The sequence below is a fragment of the Acinonyx jubatus genome, chromosome A1, assembly GCF_027475565.1.
Source record: "Acinonyx jubatus isolate Ajub_Pintada_27869175 chromosome A1, VMU_Ajub_asm_v1.0, whole genome shotgun sequence".
NCBI lineage: Eukaryota > Metazoa > Chordata > Mammalia > Carnivora > Felidae > Acinonyx > Acinonyx jubatus.
This window is the reverse complement of record NC_069380.1, coordinates 156,103,398-156,120,338: the sequence shown is the minus strand read 5'-3', so window position 1 is coordinate 156,120,338 and position 16,941 is coordinate 156,103,398. Positions and strand designations below refer to the sequence as shown.

At 38.2% G+C, this 16,941-nt stretch overlaps 1 protein-coding gene across 2 annotated transcripts in view; it reads left to right on the top strand.

Moving 5' to 3' along the window:
• PCSK1 (proprotein convertase subtilisin/kexin type 1) overlaps positions 1-16,941 on the top strand; it is a 41,246-nt gene that overhangs the window by 16,089 nt on the left and 8,216 nt on the right. Inside the window, exons 7-10 of one of the 2 annotated variants that reach the window (XM_053225132.1) lie at positions 2,781-2,953; positions 4,003-4,215; positions 6,711-6,811; positions 16,211-16,495. In XM_053225132.1, the coding sequence (XP_053081107.1) occupies positions 2,781-2,953; positions 4,003-4,215; positions 6,711-6,811; positions 16,211-16,495 (772 nt within the window). The remainder of the gene's footprint in view (positions 1-2,780; positions 2,954-4,002; positions 4,216-6,710; positions 6,812-16,210; positions 16,496-16,941) is intronic. The other variant, XM_015065492.3, reaches the window with a different exon arrangement.

Below are 16,941 nucleotides of genomic sequence, written 5' to 3'. Positions count from 1 at the left end.
ATTCCTAAAAGATGATAGCCGAATACAGCCTGTACATCTTTGTGGGGAGAAAAATGGAAATGTTGAAAAGCTTTTGAACCAAATCTAATTTTCTCTGTGTGCTAATTTACAAGGGTTTGTTATTGAGTACTTGCTAAAGGAACAGAAGGAGGAGGTAAATTTAGGAAAAGACTTTCCCTGCCTCTCAATTCTGTAGTTCTTCATTTCATAGCAAATAACAGTCTTAAAAAAATAAATGAATACGTTCTTGTTATATGAAGAAGCCAAAGGTTATCTTTGACAGCATGGATTTAGAGTCCCTAGCTGTTTCAGTCAGTGCCTCTATTGGGAAATATACAGTAAGTTCCATCGGGGCAGTTTAATAAAGGAATTATTTGTAAGACTTAAAGGAAGCCATTATTATATTATATACTTAATATACAATAACATATTGTATATTACAATATACATTATATTATATTGTGTATATTATAATATACAATATAACTAATAGGAATTAAAATAAAAACTTGAAAAAAAAGAGATAAGGGAAGCCAACAAGGGCTAATAAATGAGAGCAGATGTGATGACCTTTGGGCCTAAAGGAGCATGGGAAAGGAGAGGTCAGTGGCAACTGTAGAGAGAAAGCTGTGGCCATAGGAGAGAACCACTGTACAGGAGCTGTAGCCCTGAGTTACAACAGAGCTTCTTCTAGGCAAGGAGTGTCCCAGGGAATGAGTCGCCCATTCTCTTCCCACCCCCCATTCTCCTGCCTGTTGGTTGAACCCAGTGAGAAGGCAAAAGAACTCATTGGTGAGGTCCATATCCCTGTGAAGAAGGGTGGACAGTAGACCTACACTGGCTCACATTCTCTCTCCTCTTTTCACTGTCCTTACCTTGGTCTTTCGCAGGTTACAAACTTTGAGTTTAGTTTGTTTTCTAAAACTGCTATAAAAAAAAGATCAACTGTAGAACATGCCAATGATAGTAAAACTGCTTTAAACTTGACCTGAGGATGCCTTGAATTTGATTATGATTTCCTGTTTAGAAATCAAATAAATACACATCCTGGCATGGATAATGAATCACTAATACAGCATACTATTAAACTTTGCGTCATTCCTGATTTCTTTGATACTAGCATAGTCAAATGCCATGGGATTTTTTTTTTCCTTTTTAAGTGCCATGTTAATTTAAAGAAAATGAAGACAGGGGCACAAATTAGGTAATCACTTAGAGAAAGAATTCATTTTTTAAGATGATGTACTATCTAGCTATAGTTTGTGAGAGAATTTTCTGATCCCTTCATTTTATTGAGGAGTAATCAGAAACAAGTTTCTCAAGGTAACAGCTATTTGTGGCAGTGTAGAACCAAAACACAAGACTTCCGATTGCAAGTCTACTGAGATTTGTTTTCATTATTCCACCCTTTGGTGATCTAGTCCCAAATGCATTTTTTAATAATACTTTTCATTTATTAGGGACTTACTGTATGTCCATCACTGATCCTATAATACATTGTAGGTTGTGTATTCTGTTAGTTAACAGGTTGATTTTAGGTGCCGAATTTCTGGGATTCAGGTCTCAGCTCCCCAATATCAAGTTGTATGATCCTGAGCAAGCCATTGTGCCTCTTACAGTCCACCTATAAAATTGGGAAAATTATAGCATCTATCTTAAATGGTTGTCAAAAGGATAGAAGAGAGTCCATATGTTCAAGGCCTGTAGAATGTTAGCTGCGTATAGTACATCCTCAATGCATGTAAGCTGCTATCTGTTATCATCCCCATTTTAAAACTGAAAAAAAAAAAAAACAACTGAGGCACAAGAGGTTGAGTGGCTTGCACAAGATCACAAAGCTAGTAAGTACAGCTGGGATTTTTCTTTTTCCAAAATAAATTTTCAAATAACTTTGTTTTAATCAATGTGACTTTAGCTAATTATGTTAATTACATATTCTTTTACCTATGCTCCATAGTGAATAATGGGGTACAAATCTAAGGCTGTGCAGTTAACTACATTATCAGCCTGAAGCCAGGAATAACCAGGTAGCTGCTCGTATTTGTCTCAATTGCTTTTGCCTTCCTGGCTCTTGAATACATGAGTCTGATAATGCGTGACAGCCTGTTAGAAAGCACAAAAAACTACCATGTCTGCCTTCTCCTGATGAAAAATGATTCCCCCTTAGGAGCAAAATCCATGGCAATGATTTCATCCTTGAGATTATTTAGAAGAAAAGGAAGCATGTTCCTTGAAAATATTTCTTAGCAAACATATAAAAGAATGGCCTCTGGGTTATTTTTAATCAGTGCTTAGAAACAAGAGTTCTTTCCCTGTTTGTTAGTTTCCTATTGTGGGTAGATCTTTTCAAGCTGCACAGTGTTCCATACAAAATCCTTCATACAGCACAGGATGGGCAACAGTTATTTGTGGTATAGTCATGAACAGACATGTCAAGGTAGGGCTGTTTGTTGGCTCCTTCTGAAAACTATCCTGTCATTTTCAGGTTATTGAGGTAGTGAATGGAGGGGAGGTATTTTGTAATCAATAACAATCATGGCCACTGCTTAGTGCATATAGTTATTTCCAAAGGGAAGATAACAAAGTTTATGGACACTGTGACTTGTATCTTCCTTCTGTGCTCATAGTAGCCTGGTCATGGGCACCTGAGACATGCAGTGGTTACCTTCTTTTAAACTCTTTTGCGAGTCTTTTATAAAATGAATATTAAGACCACTATGCCATTCTACATGTTCATGCTGACATCCACTTATGTGTTTTTTGTTTGACTTTCTGTTTAGGCATAAGAATGCTGGATGGCATTGTGACTGACGCTATTGAAGCCAGTTCAATTGGATTCAATCCCGGACATGTGGATATTTACAGTGCCAGTTGGGGCCCTAATGATGATGGGAAAACTGTGGAAGGGCCTGGCCGACTAGCCCAGAAGGCTTTTGAATTTGGTGTTAAGCAGGTGAGATACTTAATATAGATCTACCTGAAATGAAACCTGGCCATTTGTATATGAAGGAAAGGGAAGAACACTTAGTTTATATCAAAAGAAATGGCTTTGAATTTCTTATTGTTGCTTACAATTTGAAATGCATTTAGAGAGCCAAATCATTCTTCAGAGGGATGGAACTTAAGGGTTAAGGGAGTTTTCCCTAATTGGGTTTGACATTCAATAGAGATTCATTACTCTTAGAGTATTTACTTAAAAAATACTATGAGTATGTCCTTTCTCATTTTTCTGCTGCTTTAAGATTTTTACACTAGGTAAACTACTACCCAGACTTCTTTCAAATCTCTAGAGACACATCCTTAAATATAGCTACATGCTACTTCCTCTTTTGTATGTGCCTGGTACATACTTGTGCCTTGATTGTGTTGCTCCATTTACCGCATTCTTACCAGGATTCTAAGGCCTTGTTCTGCACAGGATAAAACAAAAGTAGAAACTTTGGAGAGCACAAATTGAGAAGTCATAGAAAGAGTAGCCTTGACGAATTTCTTCCAACTGAAGAGTCCCTTTTAATGCAGCTGCAAAACAGATCTGAATAATGTCTGATTTTGTCATTCTATCAGTCAGCCAGAAGATTTAAGCAGAAAGAGAGGAAGTTCAAAGATTCAAATGCAGCAACATAAGCCAAGGAAAGAGTGAGAGAATACAAGCGAGTGCTAAAGGCCAGATTGTGAATCCTTACAATAAGGAAAATAAAGAAAGAAAGAAAGAAAGAAAGAAAGAAAGGAAGGAAGGAAGAAAGAAAGAAAGAAAAAAAAGCACTCACTGACTCATCCCAGAGAGGGCCCAGATGAAGGAGGACTAGCAGAGCCATGGCCCAGTGGCTTGTAATATGAAGTCTTGTGAGATTTCCAGCATGGATGCTGGAGCACCTGGCATTGAAACAGACTCCAAATAAATGTCTCTGGGAACTTCATGCATGTATTTGTTGGGGATTTTATGGGGATGTGACAGTGATCCCAACAGATGATAGATGTGATATAGTCTGGCTTTTCTTTTAGGGAAGACAAGGAAAGGGCTCCATCTTCGTCTGGGCTTCTGGGAATGGGGGACGTCAGGGAGATAACTGTGATTGTGACGGCTACACAGACAGCATCTACACCATCTCCATCAGCAGCGCCTCCCAGCAAGGCCTGTCTCCCTGGTATGCTGAGAAGTGCTCCTCCACCCTGGCCACCTCATACAGCAGTGGCGATTACACCGACCAGCGAATCGTATGTTGCTTTTGTCTAACTCCTCTGCTTAGGTAGGGGAGCAGGGCTTGCATTCAACAAGATCCTTTGGTCAGTACCTTTGGTAAAATAGCTTGGCTTAAGCTTTATGACTCAGCTGGGGAGATTCATACTTTGCTCACCTGAAAGGCTGGCATCTATTGGGGAGTTTTCTCTCTCAAGGATAATGATGCGTCTGCCAAGATGATGTTGCCTCTCTGTCATCTTTAAACCCAGCCCTGGGAAGCCACTAAGTTGTCATTACATACAGCCAAGAATCAAAATATCTATTCTGCTTGTGTGATACCTCCCTGAGAACAGCCTTAAAGGAGATTACAGGGTTGTAGGGGCTTCACCACCCTTGTACTTATTGATCCTTTAATAGCGGGAATATGGTCTAACATGCCCTTTAGCAGATGATAAAAATACAGAACATGCAATAGCTATGTTTCCTATGAATGGATAACCTGCAGGAAAATAACGGTCTAAATTTCCCCCGAGATGAACTTCTCAGCAACTGAATAAACAGCTCAGGAAGGTTATATGCTCAGAGAGCATCTCCAGCCCACACTTGGCTGTGCCTTCACTTCCATGAGTCAGACTGCCAAGGGCAATTATTGGATTTCCCTTCAAGGGCACAGTGATGAAGGGCCATTCGGGGGCTTTGCAAACAAAGGGAAGTACTTTTAATTTTAAACTGTATGGTCCCAAATTTTAACTCCTGATACAGAAAGAACCATCTAGCTAAAGTATCTAAATTCTAATCTCTATAAAATAATAGGTCATGATTCAATTAGATTGTAGGTGAACCCCATGATAATTAGACACTGGAATGTGTGTAAGATTCATATTAATGGCGTCTCAAAAAAAATTGCTAGTTCTCTTTTCCATACAGGATCACTATTCTGGAACTCTGCCTGCTTCTGCAACTTACTCTAGTTTAGACAGTAAACCTCTAGCCTCAACTTGAAACATTGGCCTCCCTCTCGTGCCCTTATATTCAATTACTCAAATAATATATGGTGATATTCTACCCAGAAAATCTTTATGACAGGTATATTTTATAGCCTTTGAAAGAGGCATAGCAGACATGTATCCCACTTATATTCAGAGTCCCTGACTATTGTTGTCCCTAGGGGTATCTAAAGTTGCTTTTCAGAAAGTGGCCTGTTACACATTTCAGTCACCATTTCATAGACTGTCCCTCATCTGAGCTATTATGCTGTGAAGTAGGAGGAAGAGTTTCCATCTTTGTAAAGTTCTCTCCTTAGGTAAATCTGCCATAGGAGAGACAGCTGGTGGATTCTATTTGAGATGGTTGCAATAACATAGCCTTTGTCTTACGCAAACCTTTTCCTCAGCACAGTCATCTCTGGGGGCTTACTTGCGTCAATAGGGAAAAAGGACAACGTTGCTTCCGCAGCCCTCTAAGGAGCAGAGCCACCATAACTTGAGAAATTCAGCGACTCAAAGTGGGAAGCCAAAGGAGGTGATAATAGAACAAATTATTTTTTTACACCTCCCTCCCACACATTGAAATCTCTAGCTAAAAACGATAGTGCAGGAGCCTGGGTGGGTGTCTTGTTAGTAATCCTTTGGCCCGACTACTTGCTAAACCAGCAATGCTAAGGTCGTTAAGGCAGACTGATTGGAAGTCTTTTTGGTTTCTTCCCTTCAGTCTGGGCAACCTCTTCATTAAGATAAAATTAGCCTGGGTAATTCCTTACGTGCAGTAATATTGTGTAAGAATGCTTTCACAGACAGGATCTCATTTCATCCTCAGAATATGAGTCAGGAAATGTCAACCTCATTCTACAGATGGGGAAACCATGTGCCCATGGGACACATCTACTGAGTAGCAGTTTTACAATTTGTAACCAGATCAGAATCTGACACACCTTTCATTTATTTGAAAAACACCATTTTCATCATAGTGCAAATATGGACACTAACTCATTGCCATCAGATGATATCAACAGTGAGGGCACACTACATACATACTAAGCAAATTTGTGCAAGTAGTTCAAGTGGCCAAAATCAGAATGGCTCTACATCCTTGTGCTGAAGAGACAGTCAGATGTCAATTTGAAGGCAAATGGGAATTTTGCATGAAGCAGAATTTCTAAATATGCCAGACTAAACACAATGGACCTGATGATTAATGGGCCAGCATGATTCACAGTGATTTTGAAACTGTCCCTTCTTCACAGACAGTATTTCGTTTGGGAATCTCAGAAAATATTCATAGTGGGAGTACTTCATCCCCAAAAAAGGCATCTTGATGCCAGAATTATACACAAGTTGTATATAGAGGAGAGTGAACTAAAATATCAGCAGATGGCAAACATCCGCCTATGGTTTAACAGAGGAAGTAGGGAATCGAATCAGCTGAGTTTCCTGATCGTAGCAGATGCAGCCTTAGGTATGGTTAACCCCCAGGGATGGAGAACACTCCTCACATGCTCTCCTGCATTTCTTCCCTTCCGGATGCCACCCAGACCAGTGCCGACCTGCACAATGACTGCACAGAGACCCACACGGGCACCTCAGCCTCAGCACCCCTGGCTGCTGGCATCTTCGCTCTGGCGCTGGAAGCCAAGTAAGGCCCAGAAAACTTCTAATCACCTTTATTGCCTCTCCTTCTTTTTAATAACATATATTGCTTTCTCAATTATGCTTACAGTAGGAAACTTAGAAAACTATTAAAATATAAGTCCTCTTCCTGTTAACATCTCCATGTAGATTTAACACACACACACACTTATCTTACAAAATTGGGAACTTAGTATGCACGTAATTTTGTAATTTTTAAAATCTACCCTATAATATATTAAGAGCACTTTCTCATGGCCAAATCAATGTTCTTTGACCTTTAAAAATTCATGCTTTCCTCCCAATTTTTCTCCCACTTAGCTGCAAGGCCTTCTCACTTCTGTTTGTTCCCACCAGGAAAGACTTTGTCCAGATAATTTCCTGTGGGCAGTATTAGGAACAATAAGCTTATAAAGCATCCCTCTTTTTTCAGATTATATAAACCAATCCTAGAGCTGATCTAACATATCAGGAAACATGAAAATTAAAAACAGAATTATCTGTTTGTAGTATCCCATTATATAAATGCGAATTATATTAAAGTCATCTAATCATGTTTAGATACACACTCTTGTCCATAAATATTGGTTGTTATCTCTGATAATTTCCTCAGGATAAACACCCCTAATTGGAATTTCTGGGTCAAAGGGCTGCATGTTTTAATGATTTGGCTACATACTGACAAGTTACTATCTAGAAAGACCATATCATTTTACATTACCTTCAATACTGTGTCCAAGTGCGAGTTTCCTTACCAAAGTTACTTTTATTATCTTTTAAAATGTTTGCTATTTTAATAGGGCAAAATGGTATCTCAACTTTATATGCTTTTATTTCACTAGTGATGAAGCTCAATATCTTATATTCTTTGGCCATTTATCACCTGTGATTGCTTGTTTATGACCTTGATTTTGTTTTATGACCTTAGTTTAGAAAAGCTATTAATGCTTGGTTAGCTTGACATTTACCTTTTAATTTTACTTATATGTAATTTTTATTGCAATGAAATGAGTATATATACACCTATATTTGTCAGTATCTTTAAGACTTTTTCCTTTGCTTTCATGCTCAGAAAAATATTTACGACCTCAAATTAGATTAACATTTATTTATATGTCTTTTATTATGATTCCTTTGCCATATCTAAATTCTAAATTCCCCTGGAATTTTAGTGTATGATGTTAAAAAAGGATTTGGCATTATTTTTTTCCTCATATTGGTTACCCAATAGTACAACTCTTAATACAGAGGAAAAAATCTAACTGTTGCACACCGTGTATCTACAGCTTTTTATCTGTCCTTGTTTCTGCTTTCTGGTGGCAAGAAAACTTTCAATATCAAGTCAGGTGCTCTGGTTGCATGATAGAGGAGGTGGTTAAATTTGCAAGTTACTGTTATCCTCCCTAATAAGAAGGTTATCATAGAAGAACATCTGTATTTTCTAGAGAAAGAACAAAGCATTCCCCTCACATCATATTCAGTAGACGAGGTTCATAATAGCAGAAAAATAGAACACCTTGGCCTGTGCCATGGCTGGAAAAACTCTGAAGTTGCTAAGTATTTGTTCTGGAAAGTCCAATGTAGATCCAGGAGCCCTGGGGCCACCTGTGAAGTTATGGTTTCGTCGTGGTATCTCAGCAATGAGATGGCCACAGTGGCTAAGCAAGACAGGCCTAGGAAGTTTTGCACAAGAATTTACCTAGTTGGAGGGACTGGGAAGATGTCTGGTAAGGGAAGAGAAAATCCAGGGGCTCAGTCAGAAACAGGGAAACTTGAAGCTCTGGGGCCCAGGAGAAGAGCTGCATTGAGAATCTGAGTTCACTTGTAACAGGAGAGGAATGGACAGAAGGCAGAGTCTATGAACACAAGGTCAGACTTGCATCAGCAGATCCAACCCAAATTGAAGGAAAAATAATCTAAGCACTCAAAAGTTCAAGGAACACATGGCTTCAAGTTCTAGGCATATCCCTACCTTAGGCAAGTTAATCTCCAGTTGAGGGTTCAATTTACTAGCTCTAAAAGGGAAGGGTTAGATCTTTTTTTTTTTTTCCAAATTTCTTCCTTTTTGAAAATTGAAGGTATCATCTAACACGAATTACTGAAGTTGGTGGTGGAACATCCAGAGTCGAAGAAAATAAGGTCAAATGAAAGCAAGCTGTTTCACACAGATGGTGAAATAGGCTGATGATAGTTGTGATTTGAGAATATAAGCTGTTAGTTCCAGGAAGCTATAAAAAAAATTATCCTTAAAATTGTAAGTCTTTTCTACCCAACACTTATCAGATGCATGTAAATAGAAGTATCCAGGCCTAACCCATCCTTGTCTAGTGACCAGTATAGTAGAAACACCTATCTCAATGAACAGATGTAATATTAATTTCATGTAAGAACTGAAAATTAAAATTATAACCTCTGATTTCTAAAATTTCAAACTTTTTTCTGTGCAAGAAGAAAATGATCTAAGAATGATCTAGCCTCATTAAATTCAGTTAATTTTTAATAGAATATTTTTAAAGCAGGAGCTTCATGGGTTGCTATGAAATAACATAAATGAGTTACCAGCAGTTCATGAACTTCATTGAAACTAGATGCAGAATTGCTTATGAGTATGTGTATGGCACTTTTCTGAAGGAATGGTTTGTGGGTTCCATGAGCTTCTCACACCGTTCATAATATAAGAGATACTAGGACTCCATGGTGCATATAATAAGAATTTAATTCCTTTCATTTTGATTCAATCGTCAATAAGATAGACATACTGTAGCTTACATTTTATATACGTCCTGACAAAGTACATGGAAATTAGTGAGACATCTGTTCTCAAATAGACAGGTTTCTGAACTCTATTCAATTGTCTACACCAAGATGATTATTTCAGAAACTCTGAATGGCAGAGTTTCTTTTTTTTTAAATATGAAATTTATTGTCAAATTGGTTTCCATACAACACTCAGTGCTCATCCCAACAGGTGCCCTCCTCAATACCCATCACCCACCCTCCCCTCTCACCCCCCATAAACCCTCAGTTTGTTCTCAGTTTTTAGGAGTCTCTTATGTTTTGGCTCCCTTCCTCTCTAACCATTTTTTTTCCTTCCCCTCCCCCATGGCCTTCTGCTAAGTTTCTCAGGATCCACATAGGAGTGAAAACATATGGAATCTGTCCTTCTCTGTATGGCTTATTTCACTTAGCATAACACTCTCCAGTTCCATCCACGTTGCTACAAAAGGCCATATTTCATTCTTTCTCATTGCCACGTAGTATTCCATTGTATATATAAACCACAATTTCTTTACCCATTCGTCAGTTGATGGACATTTAGGCTCTTTCCATAATTTAGCTATTGTTGAGAGTGCTGCTATGAACATTGGGGTACAAGTGCCCCTATGCATCAGTACTCCCATATCCCTTGGGTAAATTCCTACCAGTGCTACTGCTGGGTTATAGGGTATACCTATTTTTACTTTTTGAGGAACCTCCACACTGTTTTCCAGAGCGGCTGCACCAGTTTGCATTCCCACCAACAGTGCAAGAGGGTTCCCGTTTCTCCACATCCTCTCCAGCATCTATAGTCTCCTGATTTGTTCATTTTGGCCACTCTGACTGGCGTGATGTAGTATCTGAGTGTGGTTTTGATTTGTATTACCCTGATGAGAAGTGACATTGAGCATCTTTTCATGTGCCTGTTGGCCATCTGGATGTCTTCTTTAGAGAAGTGTCTATTCATGTTTTCTGCCCATTTCTTCACTGGATTATTTGTTTCTCGGGTGTGGAGTTTGTTGAGCTCTTTATAGATTTTGGATACTAGCCCTTTGACTGATATGTCATTTGCAAATATCTTTTCCCATTCCATTGGTTGCCTTTTAGTTTTGTTGGTTGTTTCCTTTGCTGTGCAGAAGCTTTTTATCTTCATGAGGTCCCAATAGTTCATTTTGCTTTTAATTCCCTTGTCTTTGGAGATGTGTCAAGTAAGAAATTGCTGCAGCTGAGGTCAGAGAGGTCTTTCCCTGCTTTCTCCTCTAGGGTTTTGATGGTTTCCTGTCTCACATTCAGGTCCTTTATCCATTTTGAGTTTGTTTTTGTGAACGCTGTAAGAAAGTGGCCTAGTTTCATCCCTCTGCATGTTGCTGTCCAGTTCTCCCAGCACCATTGGTTAAAGAGACTGTCTTTTTTCCATTGGATGTTCTTTCCTGCTTTGTCAAAAATGAGTTGGCCATACGTTTGTGGGTCTAGTTCTGGGGTTTCTATTCTATTCCATTGGTCTATGTGTCTGTTTTTGTTGAATGGCAGAATTTCTAAAAGTGCCTCTAGACAATCAAGATTGGGATAAATCATTTAACCAAGGGTCACTCCTCAAGGAACAACTATGGAGAACAACTGTGGGCTAAATTTATCAAGAATAATAACCTTCAGTATTTGTCAGGTTCTTACTATGAGCTGGACACTGTGCTAACCTCTTTGTATACAATACTAATTCTAGCCCTTACAACAGCCTTCTGAAAAAGAAATTATTACTTGCATTTTATAAAAGAAGAACTTGAGGCTTAGAGAGGTTGAGAAATGTAACCAAGATCCCAAAAGCAGATTCAAATTCAGATCTGTCTGACCACAAATCCTGTGCTATCTGCTACTACATACTACACTGCCTCCCACAGGCCTGCAAGGGAGAGGAAATGTTGGATTGGCAGTCCATCAGACCCTCAAAGAAAGAGGTGTTAAGAAGATTGATGCTGATAAAGGACTGTCATAACTCATGTGCTCGTGAGTTTATCATAAAAGACTCCTTGTCACAAGAGGATTACCTATTACTACATTAAACATTAAACATGACATAGCTGGAATGCCAGGGAAAGGGAAGAGGAGAACGGAGGAGAAAGAATAGGTATTGGCTCAAATATGTGTAGAGGAATATTTTTCTTTCCTAGAAGAGTGTTTCTTGAACAGCAGCATAATCCTTTGGGCTTTATTTAATAGGCAGATTCCCAAGTCCTAATGCCAGTGCTCAGATTCAAAAATATCTGGTATTTGACCTGGGAATCCCCATTTTTAACAAGGATCCCAGCTAGTGTTAGTGCTGGGAGTACCTTAACTAAATTTCAAGAAACAACTTCTGTAAAGAGTTACTTTACAATTGCATTTTCCTACAATCTCATCTAGGTATGGTTGTAAAGATGCTCAATAGGGTACTTAATTGGCATAGCCTCAGTTATTCTGAGGAGAGAGCAGAGGAATCAGAATAATTTTTAATAAAGAACAAAAATTCTGAAGTAAAACACTGACTCCCTTTATACCTGTGGAGGTATTAAACATCCAGATGAACTAATCTATTTTCATTAAAGGCTAGAGAAAGGGAAATAGGATTCGATTTCGATGCTGCAATGGAACTTTTGGTTAAAACACATCAAAGAAATCCTTGACTCAGTGGGTTGTGAAATGTTGGAAAGTGTCCAGGTTAGAAGATCTTTAATATCTAGGTTTACTTACATGTGATTAGAGGCTGAACCAGGTAGCCTGTAAGATTTTTCACTTTAGAATTTTGTCTCTAGATTACTTTACCTACACTAATTAGAAGCAATGCTTAATTTCAATGTTTAATTCCATACTCCTTATTTTCTATAAACATATCCTTGATTAGCAACCTAATGCAGTTTTTAAAAATTTAATTATTGTGGATGCTGTTGAGCACTAATTAACGAAGGAAGGCTGTCAGGAATGAGATGCACTATTGTTAGCAGTTTCTTTTCATTTATGAAATGCGATCACATAAATGAAGAATAACCCTTTAGGAAAACAAGCTTAATTTTCCTAACTGCATGACAGTGAAGTTCCCCTGAATCTTTTGCAAAGATTAGGTTAAAAATTTTTTAAAAATAAAGCCTGCACCTAAATAGAAAATAAATTATCTGCTACAGAAAGTCTATGCTTTATGTTTGATTTCATAACCCTGCCTTATATCTCCTTAGTACACTTCCTCACCCCAACCTCCATATACACACCTGCTCGCACTGATGGTCCAAATGAGAAATTGATGTGTTTCCCACTGACCACAAAGATTAGAAGCTTTTACCTAAAACTTGCTTTCAAAAACTGGAAGGAGGGTGCTTGGATGGCTCAGTCAGTTGGGCATCCAACTCTGATATCAGCTCAGGTCATGATCTCATGGTTTGTGAGATCAAGCCCGGAGTCTGGCTCTGCACTGACAATGCAGAGCCTGTTTGGGATTTTCTTCCTCTCTCTCTCTCTCTGCCCCTCCCCTGGTCTATCTGTTTCCCTGTCTCAAAATAAATATATAAGCTTAAAAAAAACTGGAAGGAAGAAAGAATTTCAATAAAATGCTTAATAGAACGGAATTGGTTCCTATACTGAGAAAATAGCCATTTCTGCTAAGATAATTAATTTTTGTTAGTTAATTAGTCAATTAATATTCTTTAGTGTGGGTTGGCCAACTTGGAAACACTACCTAAATAAGGTATTTATGATACTGGGCAGATAGGAGGTATGAATAGGAAAGAATTCTGGAGATTATCATACTCAGCCCTCTCATCTTACAGATGAATCACCTCAGGCTCAGGGAAATGAGGTGACTTGCTTGAGACAGCACAGGTCTTTTTGGTATAAAATATGGTTTGATGTGCTTTCTGTTACTCCTTATTCCAACCCCATGATTTGAAAAGACTTTCAATTGTCTTAATTGGTTATATGCTTGTATGCTTTATTCCAGTTCCTATTATTTTAGCTATGACATAGAATTAACTAGACAGTTTTTTAAATATAAATATCAAAATCATGTCCTACCCTCAGATATTTTGATTCAATAGGTTTAGGTGGAATTCAGGAATTTTCACTATTCACAAGTGTAACAGGTAACTATGATGCAAGCAGTCTGGGGCCCATAAGAATCAATGAACTGGAGTCTTTCTAAGCACTCCATCAGTCACTCACTAGAGTTAGGTGTTATGTTTGCCAGGAGCTGAGATGAGAGAGAGAACTAAGCTGCCAGGTGTCAGAATAGCAGATTAAAGCAATAAATACAAAATGAAAGAGTTAAGCCTTTAACTGCTTACTACAATGTTTTAAACAAGAGTCTAAAATCAGAAAAAAAATGCTAACTCCTCCTATTCCATTTTCCTCCATGGAAAAGTGTGCCAGTTGAATGGCAGGTAAAGTAGCACAGACATGGGGAGTCATGTCACTGTTGAGGGAGCCCAAACATAAGGCCCTGCTAGTTTTATTGACTGGGGTGGAGGTGGGGCAGGAATGAAGGCTGAGAGTATGGCACTGGGTACTGAGTCAGAATGGGCAGAAGTATCTTAAGGTGTCCTCCTTTCTCCCCATAAGGAGGCCTTGGGTAGAGTCCAGAGGTCTGAAGAAGACCTCTACCCTTGGCCTCAGATAAGGAAACCTAGGAATGAAGGCAAAAGGGGTGGTAAAGTAAATATACCTAACCAGGTAGGGGCCTGAGTCCTTGATGGCAACTCCTTTTAGAGACCACATCTAGGCTGGTGTGGGGAGGGAAGTTTCTCCATAGAGCCTGCCAGGTAGAGCCTTTGTCATGCCTCTAAAGAAACCTGAAAATCACATGTGGAATTTTAACCAAGAACCAGACTCTTCAGTGTTTAAGGATGTGTGTTGCCTCTTTCTTGTCACCAGGGGACTGTTTAACCAGTACATTTTGGGCTCTGAGGAAAAAGAGCAAATTAAGCCAGATTCCCCTGATGGTTGTTTCACAACCTAGTGCTAAGATATAAAATTTGAGGACAAAACTCTTGGGTATTTATTTATTAAATAATGCTTGATTGGCTTGATAGAAACAATGCAGGTCTCAAAGCTAAGGAAAAGCTTCAGATCCTAAAAGAATCTAATGACAAAATGCCACAAGTTTAAAAATTATTAGGGCTACTTAATACTTAGGCACATTCAGTCATCCAACCAACAAATATTTAACTCAGAATATCGCCTGTGTCTGGCATTCTTCTGAATGGTATACATCAGAGAACTAGATAGATAAAAATGTCAACCCTTCCTACATAGCTATAGCAGGGGAGACAGACATTAATAATATACAAAACAAATGAATTATGCAGTATGTTAGAAGAGTACTATTAAAGGGGAGGGGGGAAGAAGGATAAGGGAGTTCAGGAGCATGTGAGGAGAATTGAAATTTTAAATAGAAAGATCTGAGAAGGCTGCATCTTTATTATAATAGATCCAAAAATCCCAAGTATCTCTGATGTATCTTTATATTGCTGATAAATTAATCTTATCAAGACTTCTAATTATGCCGTTTCCTTGCTCAAAAATCCTTGATTCCCGGTTGCCCAAGGGATAAAGCATAGGTCCCTTTTTCCTGGCATCCAAGGTCCTCACCATCCAGCTCAGTACCCTATCACCTCTTCCCTGCTCCAGAAAACCAACACCTCACTGTATTCTGGTCACATCCTATACTTTCACCCTTGTAGGTTTTGTTCTGTTGCCTCATTCCTTTTCTATCTCTTCACTTCTTGACATTCTACCCAAACTTCAAAGTTCAGATAAAATATTTCCTCCTAGCAAAGCTTTCCTAGATCTTTCCATCCCCAGAGCTCTTCCTTCTCTAAATTCCTATAACACATGATGCCATGAATAAAGTATTCAACAGGTACATTACAGTTATAGAAAAGCTTAGTTCTTTTGCTGGATTGTGTACTTAAAGATAAGAATCACCTCCTTTGATATCTCCACAGTATTCAGCATAGTGTCTTGCAAGAGTGATGTCAAGTAGCTAAGAGTTTGACAATTTGTTTTAAATTTTAATTCCAGTGTAGTTAACATACAGTGTTAGATGAGTTCCAGGTGTAAAACATAGTGAATCAACAAACCCATATTCGACTCAGTGCTCATCAAGATAAGTGTATTCTTAACATTGATATATAAAGAAAAGAGACAAGATATTTAAGACTATGGAGCCAAGCTATGTCTTTAAAATCTGAGTCTTCCTAAGAAGGAAGTCAAAGCCTCATCTTTGAATGCATAATGTGGAAGGTGCCAAGGCTGTGAATAGACAGCAGAAAACAGAGACACAAAGGAAGTTTTGTCATTTAAAATTTTTGTTCCAGTAAAAATCGGGGACAAAATTACATATTTCTACAATATTGAAACCCAAATTTTACTTATAATAGGAGCTTAATTTGTATGGTATGGAGAGAAACTTTCAGTACTGTATTTTAAATTCCAAATGAAAAGATACACCAAAAGAAATACAACAATAAAAGTATAGTTGCAAAAAGGACTTCATTATCTATAAATAGAAGATGCTTGTTTTTACTTTTTTTACTTGTTTTACTTACAAGTAAAACAAGAAGATACAAGTAAAACAAGTAAAACTTTACTTACAAGTAAAACAAGAAGATACTTGTTTTACTTTTTCAAGGATACATCATTTTTTGTCCCTGAAAAATATTTTGGGTCATTTCCCCTCCAGTCCAAATCTTACATGGCGAGACATGCAGCACTTGGTTGTCTGGACCTCTGAGTATGACCCACTGGCCAATAACCCTGGATGGAAAAAGAATGGAGCAGGCTTGATGGTGAATAGTCGATTTGGATTTGGGTTGCTAAATGCCAAAGCTCTGGTGGATTTAGCTGATCCCAGGACCTGGACCAGTGTGCCTGAGAAGAAAGAGTGTGTTGTAAAGGACAATGAATTTGAGCCCAGGTAAGTATCTGCAGGAATTTTAAACAAATGTGTGCCCATGGCACTATTTGATTATGATGTTTGTCACTCTGCCTAATTTTTTTCTCACCTACCCTCTGAAGTAGATGGAGAGAGCATTTGACATAGTTCCCTGTGGGCCCATGGGAATCATCGAAAGATCGGAAATCTGCAAGTCAACTTAGCATTTTCCTTTCCTAGCCTATCTATATTCATTGTTTTATATATCACTAAGAAAACTCATTGCCAATTAAACTATTACTAGCTATTAGTTTTAAGATTAATCCCAAAGTCAAAGATGTTAAAGTATTTTTTAAAAATGTATCTTAGAATTGATTATATGTAATACTTACCAACCAATATTATCCAAAACCCATTTCCAGAAGAGCCTCTCTTCACGCTATAGTCCTATGTGATTCATGATTTTTTTTTTCCATGAATGATCGTTT